The following is a 12997-nucleotide window of genomic DNA, read 5'->3' as shown; positions in this document are numbered from 1 at the left end:
AGTACAAGGAATATGGATATATCCAAATTTACCGCTTTATTATCCGTGCCACTTAAGAAGACATCCTTGACTTCCGCTTTACCGAATCGTTCGATAATATTTTGAAAGTAGATAAAATCCTCCAAACGTTTTCGTTCATGTTCAGCGAGCTAAGATGAAGCAAACTTTCAAAAAGAAAAAAGAAGAAATACCACTACCAATTTCCTTCTAAAGTTTCAAATTAGGAAACTGAATTACAAACTCTTATCAAAACCTATCTCTCATCAAAATTTATCTCTTATCAAAACTTATATCACTGAGTTATTTTACCTATATACACCACAGAAATCTTACAACGACTAATAAAATCTAGATTCCGCACGACGCTCCGAATCCCACTGAGAAGCGATTGTGTGTCAACATAGCCATATCGTGCTTGCACAGTTCCAGTTTTCTCTTCCTCCCACCCCCTTTCCCCATTTCAGTATTTGTCATGAACCACCTTCTAAAACCTCAGTTACCAGCTAAGTAATCATGTTCTTCTACACGATTACAACTCAGCAAAACGCAACACCTATCCACTTTCGGACAGCAAGCAGTGTCCACTCCCCAATGAATTTTGTTTTTCTTTTTAATTGAAACGGCATCTTTCGTATCATCTTTTAATCAAAAAGATCTCTAATGCACATGCTCGTAGAAAATTATGATGGATCTTGTTGACTTCTGTTTCCAAACCTATTATTTCCACCATACATTGAGATTCTATGGTACAGATGACGATCGATAACTGGATATAGCATCATAATAACATAAACCTGCAAAACAACAAAAAAAATCATTTGACCCAACTTACCTCTTTCTTCATTCCATCATCCCGCTGTTTCACGCCACGAAGGTATTCCTTTTGCAGTGTCTGCAAGACCCTGCTGATATCTTTCAGAAACTCTAGCTGTGTATCGACTTCTCCGATACAATACCGAGCTTCGATCTGTTGCTCACTAAGTTTTTTACCGTCTTTCAAATCCGCCTCGTATTGCAACAAACGGTTCTGAAATGTCATGCGGTGAAGATTGGCTGTAAAAGTGTCCAAATGACAGCGCTTAAAAGTTTATTAACGATATGAGTCAACGGAACATGAGATTTCCGAAAGAAACAATGAAAAGAATGAATAAATTATAACTCTTGTAGTGAAAGAAAAGTCTTCTCGAGTGCAATTTCGCACAATTTTAACACTGGATTACTCGTAGTATGCACCTTACGCTTTTCCAGGTTTCGACGTCGTTTGTCGAATGCAAACTGAATACCTGAATAAGGATTTGACAAGATGTTATCAGTGATGCTCTGGCTGCTTTCCGGTCCCTTCATGCCTGGAACAAGATTTTCTGAAACATCACAAAACAGCGAAACATTTCATAAAGCTGATTGCTCAGAACACGATATACTTCCCAACCAAAGATCGATTATAATCATATTTCTTTCTCACTGAAAGCCATATACAATTTCAACAAAAGTTATTAAAAATCATTCGTAAAGATAACCCCTTTTCAGGATATAAGAGTTGAAAAACTTTACGTCATAAATTGATTCCACGAAGGAAAGAAGTGTGTTATTCCTTCCACTTATTCCTGCTCTTCATAGATTCATCACATCCCAACTATCTTACACTCACTTTATCTGATTTGGTTTTTTTTTTCAAATCTTAAATTCCCAAAAGTGTTTTGGATTTAAGTTGATGATAAAACTTTCCTTCAAAATTTTATTACTTCCTAAATAGAAACCAGTTCTTTCTCACTAGCAAAACAATGACGAACGGCGACTCTGCACGATAAAGTGTTCTTCGAAGTAGAGTCGGAATCGAAGAAGAGGAAAAGAAAAATGAAAAGGAAAACCAAAATACCAGTAATGGACAAGTCCGAGACAGCCGAGTGGAACAGCGCCATGTCACGCCAGGAGAAGAAACGAGAACCAACCGCTTTCAAGTCAGACATTGAGGAGTAATGAATGTCTAAGGGTGAGTAGGCAGGCTAAGAAAACGGGCGATTTGAGAGGAAATGGTGAGATAAAAATTTGCATAAATTTACAAAAATGAGATCCGAAAACTGTAATGCGTGCTTTTCTCTCACTTCTTTGCTCCGAGCCCGTTGCTATGCTCAACAAATATGAGAGACATAAACACAGCAGGCTCAGGAAGGTTTAATCAAAGGTACCTGATTTAATGCCTGAAATCTGAAAAACAGCGAAAACCGGATAAATTAGAATCACAAGAAGATATCACAGACAGCTGAAGGAATGTCCAAATTTTAACAGAAGAACCAGAATATATGTACAATTCCGAAAAAATATATAATTCGAAATATATACTATTTTTCAAAATATATAATTCTGACAGCTTTTGTACATGAGAGATGTGAACCGGTTTGGGTAGACCTAAACTGACTTTCATCTGTTTTCCTATCAAAGATTAGAAAATGGAACTTGAGTTATTCCGAAATGCTCAGGATCTGGTTGTTGAAGTACCTGATAGCGATCCACAATAATGGATACATTAACCATCAAGGACAAATAAATATCGAGGACTGTAGGACTGATTACTCTCATTTCTCTCCTGATCGATTATCAATAACCAAAACAGACTGAGCTGTTTTCTCCTTTCTCCCACGACCCCTGACCCCGAAATCGTCAATACACCCCATCCGAACTAAGCCACTAAATTACTCCACCCCCACTGGAAACACTCCACGCCCAACTGACGATCAGCAACGTTGAATTATGAAATGGTCGCGAAGTGCAACGGAGTCATCCACCGTCAGGGCAAAATTTAAGCCATAGTAGAGCTCGAATTCCGATTTGACAGATTTGAATGCTTGATTAGTCTTAATCTAGTTTATATTCTAGTAGTCAATTAGAAATTGAGGTCAAAAATTAAGATTCACCTAAAGTTTAAAAAATTACTTTCAACAAATAGTCGAAATTTACTGAATCATTCCTAATCAGCAGCAACGGAAAACAAGAAGCTACGCAATTTCCATAATAGAGACATAAATGGTAAGCTATCCTTCAGCAAGTGATTCCCACAAAAAGTTTATCTCTAAATTGGTTTTTCGACGAAAATAAAATTTGAAATTTCTTTCCAAAGAAAGAAACCCTTATGAGTGTTAGTTCCTTTCCGGAACCCGTTCCGGAAACACGAATACTTACTCAAGTCATGGAGGCAAATTCAGTTAACGATAATCCGATCACATTGAAAGTGGCGCTCTAGGAACCAATGATGGAGACGGTAATCACGGAGGCGGCAATTTAAACAAGACCAATCATAAGTTCATAAACTATAAACGACTTTCTACCTGTTAGGCTATTTCATCTAAAATATTTATTCTTTCTTAAAGTTGTTAAATCACATAATACTACATATGGCGATTGAACTAATCACTTTTTGAGAAAAAACAGAGAGGTGCGAGGAAGCGGGATAGTGAAGGGGATCGAGAAAAGAGAGGAGAGAGGAAATTTTCATTACTCACCAAACTTCCTAGAAATATCTTTAATGAAAATATATCCTGAGAAAAAAGACTACTTTTTCCATAGTTTACGCTCTTTTGAGAAGTAGCTGTTAACCTTGCTGTTCTTAAAGTTTGAAGTTCATAACGTACGAAGAAGTTACTTCGTATGCTACCGTTCCAGAGTTCAAAGTTCAGACCTTCAATCTACATCCGTGCTATTTTCTGCTTGTCCACTTATGCCATTCAATTCATTGTAGAATATCCTGCCTTTTGTTTATAATTTTTTTATAAGAATTTTTCATTTTTATAAATCACGCCTACACGCCTACACGTGTATCATATTTATACATATAATCACAATCTTACGTATCAACCGCACGTTACTTGATCTATACCTAACACTTAAACGTTTAAATTTATATCACATTTACCCACATCCACAAGTACATCATGCACACGTAAACCATACATACACGTACGACAGGAGGATATACACACGAGTGTCTTTCATCTACAGGAAACAGTAGTATGACAACAGAAATCAATCCACTGCAGCGGGTGTGTTTGTGTGTGCGTGTGCACGTATGTACGTGTGTGTCCGTGAGCACGTATGTGAATTCATATGTATGTATATGTGTGTGTGTGTGTGTATGTTTGCAGGTTATTCATATATATATATACATATATATGCATATATGTACGTATGTATGTATGTACGTATGCATGTACATATGTATGAATGGATGGATGTATGTATGTATGTATGTATGTATGTATGTGTGCATATGTGTTCGCGTAGCATCCCACCGGTTGCATACTGGACCAGCAGGCTGCACTTATTGTCTGCTGGTCTAGCAGTGCGCTATTGCTTATGCATAGGGTGCACGTGAGTGTGTATTTCACGCAATCCTTATATTGCACCATCGTACGAGCCATTTAACTTGACGATAATTCCTGTTTGAGGTTTAGGTAATGGTGAAACTTCTGGATATGCGACGTATATGAACAGAATGAATACATGAAGTTCTGAAATTTACTCAATTTTATTTCAGGTTATGGCGATTGTAGACTTTACACTGGTACCATGAAGAGAGCGGAGCGTTTACGAGAGGTTGTTTTGTAAAATTCTATAATCTTTTTATCTAAATGTAAGAAGGATACTTCTGGAACTTTTTTTTTAAACATTAGTTCGATTTCACTTTTTGACTAAAGGGAAAATTGTTATGTTATAATTTATAGTTTAAATGTTTATTATAAGATGTACTCTTGTTTTTCTAACCTGAACGTCTTTTACCGTGGGATAAGAATTAAAATGATCGGGCTGTGTCTAGACATCGTGTATATCTGTTCCAGAACTTTCAAGGAAGATACAAAGACATTGATTAAACGGAATGATTGGTATTATGAGCCAGCAGTTCTCGTGGAACTGTTGATGTACAACACGGTATCCATGCCATTGTTACATCAGGAGATCTACTACGTGGACATGGAGATTCTAGTTTTGATTCGTTACTTCATGCTACTGAATTTAGGTGGAAGAGGCTGATGATGTGGTTGCTGAGAAATGCAAAATTTTGGCTGGTTTATTGAAGAAGTCAAAATGCACTGTCGTATATACGGGAGCCGGAATTAGCACGGTATGATTTCGCCTTTAAAAGAATTCAGTTAAGCTTCCTACCTTGCATAATGGCTTTTTTCTGAGTTGCAAAATTGAAAATCATCGATCGAGTTAAAAAGTATCAAGTAAGTCAGATAGTTTAAAGCGGCGCAAGTAAGTGGTAATAGCTTGCGAAGTACAAATGGATCTTTAAAAAGTAATGTTAAAAATACAAGCTTTCGGATGGTAATTTACTCGTAAATTCATTGGATTAAAGAGGAATCTTTGATGAAATTCCTGGTAACATTCCAGGCAGCATCAATACCAGATTATCGTGGTCCCAATGGTGTTTGGACCTTAGCTGAAAAAGGGATCGTATCTTTGAAGTTTGTTTTTAATTTATTCTACTTTGGTATTTTTGCAGGATCGTTATTATGCATCTCTTCTATACATACAACATCTGCCTAACGTGTTTTATAACTGTAACAGATGGTTTGCCTTGTCGCATGTTGCTTTTGCGTCCGTATTACGTTACCAAAGTTAAAACAGATCCACTCACAATTTCAATTTTAGATGTGCGAACCCAGTGGAATCAGGGCCAACTGCAAGCCATATGATATTGAAAGAGATGTGTCGGAGTGGATTAGTGCGTCACATATTGTCACAGAATTGCGATGGCCTTCATTTGCGTTCAGGCTTACCACAAAAAATGCTTTCTGAAATCCACGGAAATATGCATATTGAAGTATGCCAACATTGTGAGCCACCACGACAGTACATCCGTCCTTTCGATGTCACTGAAAAAAGTCAGTTCAGGTTAGATTTAGCAATATTTTCTTTAAAAAAGTTCATTCATCTCTTAACAGATTTCTTCATACAAACTATGTCTTACTCGTAATTTTTTGTTTAATATTGTGATGAGTGAAATTTTTATAACATGGCATGAACTACTCATTCCTTCGTATACCGTTGCCTTATTTACTTTTTTTAAAATATATTTTTACGCTTAGGAACAAATACATATTTTTGTAATCCGCATAAACTTTTACATGTTAAATTACCTTAGCTAGAGGTATTGTGGGCTAGAAAGCTGATTAAAAAGCTTCTGCATATTCGTTAATTCTGCTAGTTGATATTGAATATCCCTCGCCACTTTAGGCGTCATGGTACTGGCCGCATGTGTCTGGTGTGCAACAATGAATTAGCGGATACAATTGTGCATTTTGGTGAAGCTGGTAAGGTCCCATGGCCGTTAAACTGGAATGGAATCATTTCTTTAATTGATCGATGTGATCTCATTTTGTGTATAGGAACAAGCTTAGCTGTCCTTAAAGAATATCATTTTTTGTGGCCAAAACCAAGGTGTGGTACACAGGTTCGTTGCAGCAATAGTGTTATTGATCTGTGTTGTTCCTACGCCTTTTGTAATCTTGTTTTATGACATTACTATAGGGTTTAGGTAAGAAGTTATACTTTTTACAGATAGCTATTATAAATCTTCAGTGGACACCAAAGGATAGGTTATCCTGTTTAAAAATTAATGCGAAATGCGACATCGTCATGGAAAAGCTGGCCGGCCTTCTCGGGATTCCAATTAATCGTTATTGCAGGTGAATTATTATTTACCTTTAATTCTTGGATACATTTCGAACGAGTTATTGCGGAAAATTTATATTAGTTTATGATGCTATTTTCCTTTGTATCTTTAAATTTATTCCTTTGGTTTTAATACTCGTAGAAACACCGAGATGTTATAGGAACTGTGATCCGGTGCTTAATCCAAAACGGAGTGTACGTGTTTGGGAGTTGAGAGAACGCTTAACGGATTGCACTTGTAGAAACCGTATGTCACGTGCAACTGTTGAACAGCAACCTTCAAAGGGTATTCCTGGTTGGTGGGCATTTGAAATTCAAAAAGCAATAAAGAGATCTTCACAAGGTTAGTTTCTTCAAATCGTTTCTGGTCGTAATTATTTCGAAGATAGTTCGGGAACTCATCGTTGTGTACATCAGTTCAAATTTTTTTAGTATCTCGTGGAAGCTCTGGAAAACGCCATTGCTCAAGCAATTTCCATCGCAGTGGTTCCTCAGATGTTGGTTGTAATTCAGCTTCGGGAAGTTCAGGTAATACAAAAAGCGTCGTAAATAACACGCTCTTGTCGGCAAAAGAACAAAGCAGAGAAACAGTGAATGGCAATGAACTACTACCAAATACCAGTAGGACAAGTCCAGAAATTTCGACAAGCGAAAGTTTTAGTGATTTATCTGAAAACTCCCCTGAAACATCATCTACAGATGGAAATGTTGTGGATCCAGCAGTTGCCGAATGTTTATATGGTATTTTGCTATCGCTTAAGAAGGAACCCAACTCGTTATCAGTAGCTTCAAAGGTGCAAAAAGCGGTACCTAACACCATATTCGTCTGCACATAGATTTCTATCACCAATTATATATAAAGATTTGCTTTTTTTTCATGTGTTCTGTTGCTATTTTCTTTAGTGGTATTTTGAATTTTCGGGATATGATCATTCTTGTTTCTGGTATTTACAGAACAACATATGATCTGGTTATGTATTATTCTTTATGTCGTCATATTTGAAATGTTTCAGCTGAAAAGAGAGATTAACGCAAAGTATTTCGCTTCTCAAATTCTTATGTAAATTTGTTTAATCTGCTTGGTATTATTTTTAATAATTTGTTTCTGGAAGTTTCTATAAATATTCTATTTATTTTTGTAAAATTAATAATATTGGTAGGCTTATTGAATAATTGTTTCAGGATGGCTGGAAAAATTCGTGCGTTTTCTGTCATTTATACTTTTGAAGCTATAGAAAATCCTATTATCATAAAGTAGATTTATGTATACAAGTAACTATTGCATGTACAAAATATGCGTCTTGCGCAAATAGAACGGATATAGCGGAGTCGAATTTATTAACATGACTTAAAAACTTTCGAAGTCTTCGTTAATGTTTACAAAAAAAAATTTTTTTTAATATTTGTCATCATTGTTTACTTTCTTATGCAAATGGATCCAAATTTTCTTCTAATCGTTTTTACTTCCTTTGCATTTGTTTTGTAATAACTAATATCCAGAATTGCTTTTTGCATGGTGTCCTCTTCTTAACATTAATAATCTTTGATTTTGGTGATCGTTATCTATTTTAATATGTTTTGTCCAGTATATTGTTTCTACATGTACAGTCGGCATTTCTTGGGATTAATCATAAAATTGTGTTCCTTTTATTAAATTTTTCGGAAAAAAAACTGAAATTTGATATCTGTAGACAAGTAACGGCTAGCATTATTGCGTTTGACATATCGTAAGAACATTTCGGGTCTCCGAACGATTTAGTTCTTCGTAGGAGGAAGAAATATTGTTATAAAAGCATTGCTAACTTGCATTCAATAAAATGCTTTATATTTCCCTAGCTGCTTGTTAATATGCTTATGATTATCCTACCTGCGAGTAAATGAGAATTAGATAATTCTAATCTTAGAATTTAGCTCTAATTCATTGACTTAAATTATACTTAGAAATATCAAATATCAGAATTGAAGTATTCGTGAGATTTAACTAATCTCAGTTATATCAGATGAAAAATTCCTATTCACTATTATTTTAAACTTTTTGACAGAATGGTTTTAGCCTTATCAAAACGATTAACTTCCATATATCTTCGATATGCAGTAAAACTTAACCTGAAAAAAATCAATACTTTCTGTAGTCAGTAGAATTGGGACCTGATAATTTTACCAAATCACTTGTCCGTCATTCATTAGAAACTTTAATGATAACACCGAACATTTTTCAAATTCCATCAAAGTATAAATATTTTTGGAGGAAAGTAGCAAAACTAAACAGAAGAAAAAAAGGAGTGGTGGATTTGTAATGAATGTATTCGGTTTGTGTTTGTGTACTTAATTGTATTAAGCATAAAAATCTTTTAAAATAAAATGAAGTCGAAAAAAAAAGAAAAAGATTAGTTAAGAATTCATTAAATTTCATCCTTTCTGTTTCTTCTCTCTTCCTCTCCCTCTCTTTCTCTCCCTCTCTCTCTCCCTCTCTCTGTGTTTGTTTCTTTTAAAATATGATAATTGTATAGGAAAAATTCATGCATTATTTGCTTTATCAATAATATCCTATCAAATAAGCATAATCAACAAATTAAATATGCTTCATTGTTAATTGAAGCAATTTTAAATGAAAAAAAAATTATTACAATAACAAGAAGAAATTATTAACTTGCAAAATTTTTACATTTATTATCAGTAATTTGTTAGATTTATTTATCAATGAAATGGAAAAGATCAAAGAATAGAATGGTTTTAAATATGTGAAAAAATTGCGGAAATGAAAGGTTAATTATCAAAAATGTATATGCATCGAATAAGCTAACAACATATTTAACAAATGCAAATAATCATAATTAACATAAAACAAGCACCTGCGGAAAAAAAAAAAAGAAAAAAAAATTGATGTATAAAGAAGCAGTTTTATGCGATGAATTAATTAAATGCATAATGAAAGCAAACGAATGAATTCATAAAATTTAAACTTTAAGGAGTTTTAAGTTTTAACCAACTCCTTTCTCTTTTTTTTCGGTTTTAAAATTAAATAAATTTTGAGGTACAAAAGGGCTTTTATTTAGCCCTTTTTTCTATTCAGAACTTCTTTTTGTTTTTTTTTTTTGAAATAAAAATTGGAAAATAAACATTAGGATACTTCCAATTTAAAATATCCAAAAAATCTTATAATTGTTCACTCAACTTTTGTTGTACCACCAAATCACAAATGTTATCAGTGATAACGATCGGAATGATTTAGGAAAAAGAAAAATGATAGATGACGAAAGTTTTTAAATGAATTATTTGTTTAATTATTCGAATTTTCGAGAAAAAAATGGAGCAATACTTGAAAATCAAATAACGTCAAACTTCAATTAGGAAAAAAAGAAGAAAAAACCAAAACAGAAAATAAACTGTACTAAAAATTAAATTAAATGAAAAGAGAAAAAACCTTAGAGGTAGTACAAATAAAAATTTTTAAAAATTTATTGAATTCAAAATTATCTAATTTAAAAGCTCCTTGAGTGATTTCCAAATAATTCATCGTACTGTTTGAGCAATAAAAATCTTGAATTGAATTTATCAATGATTTTACCGGAATAGGAAATTTTACATCCTACCTCATTCATCCAAATGTTAGATCATATGAGATCTTATTTAAAAAAAAAAATTCAAAAAATCTCAACTAATAATGCTACCATAAATTCATTCATACTTGTGCTTCACGCCTTCCTATTGATGCAGTATGACTGCGAATGTATTGATCCTGTAAATTACCTGAATAATTTGAGTTTGGAAAATAACTGCCAAGAACTTTAAAAAAAATTCAAAGAATGACCAAAAAAAAAAAAAAAAAGTAAGTCAGTATGAGATATTTGATCTTATGAAGAAGAAATGTGATAATCAAAAATTTACAAAATTAATCAATAACTTATCTTTAACTATTGTATACTTTTTATAGAAATTATAATATATTTTTGAAAAATTGAAACATTTACGCATTCTGTTACTGTAATTTACCTCAATTGGTTCTTCGAATGTTGCTGTATGTGAAGAAATGCCACTGTCTCCTGTCGTAGCTTTAATTTTGCTACGTTGCCATTCATCAGGTTTCCTGGTTAGTAATGTTTTACCAGGATGCGTTCTATAACTTGTGTTATAGGTACTTCCCATGTGATATCGATTTCGTAATGTTAACTTTGTTTTATCACGTTTGTTCAATCTATATTAGTTTTTTCAATGATATGATAATGATTTCAAACATATTATGATAATTATTTCATAAAATTTTGAAATTTGAACAAAGCTGCCAATTTTTCAAATTTCCAAAAACAAAAACTAATTTGTCTATATAATTCAGACGTTAAGAAAACATGCTAAATTATATTGTTAATTAATACTTTCGAGATAAACTGATAAAAGATTAACAAAATTAAAAAGTTATGATAACCTAAAAGATAAAAGATTACTAACGTTATAAATGTGATAACAAGTAGAATAATGAAGATTATAGCGATCCCAAGAAGACAGCCAAGTACAATGGTCCAAATACGAAATGCTGATGAGACGAGATTCTGTTGAATTTAAAAAACAAAAAAAAATTAAAATTATCAAATTTAAAAAAAAATAAAATTCATTTAAACATTATAAAAAAAAAATTATTCAATAATTCTTAAAAAAAGTAAAAAAAAATCCTTTCTGAAAGACGAAATTTTAAGAAAAACAAAAAGTAAATAGATATTTTATTAAACAATTTTTAGGATGGAAAAAATTTTAATTCAATGATTGATATAAATGAATTTGTTTATTTTAACAAATCGATTGTTGCACATTTTTTTGATCAGATTTTTTTTTTTTTTTTTTAAACTTACATTTAGCAACTTTTTGTACATTCAAAACTGGATGAATGGCAAAAGTATTAAATTCACAAATCAATTAATTAAAAATTAACTAACATGAATAATTGGAGTAATATTTGGCGTATTACATTTCGTCTGATTTATTGTTAAACCATATGGACATGGTGTGCAATCAAATATCTAAAATAATATCAAATTAAATTTCAAAAAAAAAAAAGTCACTCTTTTTTTTCGTTGTAATTAATGAATAAAATCGTAATTTAATTCGAAATGATTAATATTTACAAAAGTGGATCAAAGTAAGACAGTAATAATAAGTCATAAAAAGAAATGTTAAAATTTAATTGAAAATTTTTGATAATAACTTTTATTGAATTGCTTGCATATTTGCATGAATGATGCATTCCTGTAATAACTGATATACATGCTGCATGCAAATTATTGATTGATGCAGGTGTACATTTCAAATCACAATTTGGACCATAATTATTATCAATACATTGAACATTGTATGCAAGTTGTAAACTGAAATTTGTTATGTTTTAAATTTTGTAATTTGAAAATTTGGAAAGAAATTAAAATTTAAAATTCATTTAACTATCAAATTTCCTGAATGAAAGATGATCAAATTACATTTTATGCTTATTAAAATCTTCATTTTATTTAAAATTTAAGCAAATTTTAAAAATTTTAATATAGCAATATATTTTCGTGATGATGGAATTTTTATTAAAATGTTTAATTGAGGGAATGATTTGTCTTTGATTTTTTCATCCTAAAATTTTTGTTGACATTTTCTTTCTTTTTTTTCATAACAAAATTTTATAACCATAAAATTATTTTTGCAAATTAATAAAAAAGAATTATTGTTTTTTTTTTGGCTCTTAAATAATTTATTAATTTGATGCAAATTTATCAACTCATTGTAATAAATAATGCAAAAATTATTACAAAAAAACTCGATAATTTAACACAAATGACTACATTTACTTTTGTTTAAAAGTATAAATGGTAGTTTTTTTTTTTTTAAATAATGAAATTGAGACAAACGTTGTTCCTAAAATTTGGCCGGAAATTGTTTGTTGTATGATGTTTGGTGTAGTACCATAAGGTGTTGCTTGATAATTATCTAATGAAATAACAAATGTATCAATGGGAATTAAATGATTGAAATATTCCAAATTTCCGGTTGCTTGATTAATTACTACACCAAGATGATGAACAATGATATCGATTGTATTCTGAAATTATTTAAACATTTTATTTTTTCTTATTCCTATCTTTTTTCATTTTTGTAATTTCGAAATATATGGGAATAAACAATTAAAAATTTAATTATTTAAATTTAAATGTCATAAATTTTAAACGACCATTCAATTTGTTTTATTTCTAAAATTTGTTATTGCAAGATTGCAACAATAAAAATAAATTTAAAAAATTTTACAAAACAAATATTTGATTAGTAATTTTTATTTGAGATAAAAAAAAAAAAAAAA

The 12997-nt window shown here is 31.6% G+C and overlaps 4 protein-coding genes across 4 annotated transcripts in view; 1 reads left to right on the top strand and 3 right to left on the bottom strand.

Moving 5' to 3' along the window:
- The window catches only part of LOAG_18730 (keratin), a 3095-nt gene extending 1742 nt beyond the window's left edge, over nucleotides 1–1353 (bottom strand). The window contains exons 1-3 of the mRNA XM_020451393.1: nucleotides 1234–1353; nucleotides 833–1027; nucleotides 33–149 (exon numbers count right to left, since the gene is read on the bottom strand). Of these exons, the coding sequence (XP_020304830.1) occupies nucleotides 33–149; nucleotides 833–1027; nucleotides 1234–1344 (423 nt within the window). The 5' untranslated portion in view covers nucleotides 1345–1353. The remainder of the gene's footprint in view (nucleotides 1–32; nucleotides 150–832; nucleotides 1028–1233) is intronic.
- Nucleotides 1354–4448: 3095 nt separating this feature from the next.
- On the top strand, nucleotides 4449–8184 carry LOAG_08259 (transcriptional regulator; the record flags this gene model as incomplete). The annotated part of the gene is made up of 9 exons (XM_020447654.1): nucleotides 4449–4473; nucleotides 4529–4587; nucleotides 5009–5113; nucleotides 5386–5459; nucleotides 5647–5889; nucleotides 6232–6448; nucleotides 6556–6683; nucleotides 6831–7012; nucleotides 7102–8184. The coding sequence occupies 9 exons, from the start codon at nucleotides 4449–4451 to the stop codon at nucleotides 7503–7505; spliced, it is 1437 nt and encodes a 478-aa protein (XP_020302139.1). The 3' UTR covers nucleotides 7506–8184.
- Nucleotides 8185–10351: 2167 nt separating this feature from the next.
- On the bottom strand, nucleotides 10352–10815 carry LOAG_18729 (hypothetical protein; the record flags this gene model as incomplete). The annotated part of the gene is made up of 2 exons (XM_020451392.1): nucleotides 10352–10408; nucleotides 10663–10815. 2 exons carry the CDS (start codon nucleotides 10813–10815, stop codon nucleotides 10352–10354), a joined length of 210 nt encoding a protein of 69 aa, XP_020304829.1.
- A 773-nt stretch (nucleotides 10816–11588) lies between these two features.
- Nucleotides 11589–12997, bottom strand: part of LOAG_18728 (hypothetical protein) — a gene marked incomplete at both ends in the record, with an annotated part of 3153 nt that continues 1744 nt past the window's right edge. The window contains 3 exons of the mRNA XM_020451391.1: nucleotides 11589–11681; nucleotides 11867–12026; nucleotides 12552–12742. Of these exons, the coding sequence (XP_020304828.1) occupies nucleotides 11589–11681; nucleotides 11867–12026; nucleotides 12552–12742 (444 nt within the window). The remainder of the gene's footprint in view (nucleotides 11682–11866; nucleotides 12027–12551; nucleotides 12743–12997) is intronic.

This window comes from Loa loa (assembly GCF_000183805.2).
Source record: "Loa loa unplaced genomic scaffold supercont3.470, whole genome shotgun sequence".
Taxonomy (NCBI): domain Eukaryota; kingdom Metazoa; phylum Nematoda; class Chromadorea; order Rhabditida; family Onchocercidae; genus Loa; species Loa loa.
This window is presented reverse-complemented; position numbering and strand designations above follow the sequence as displayed.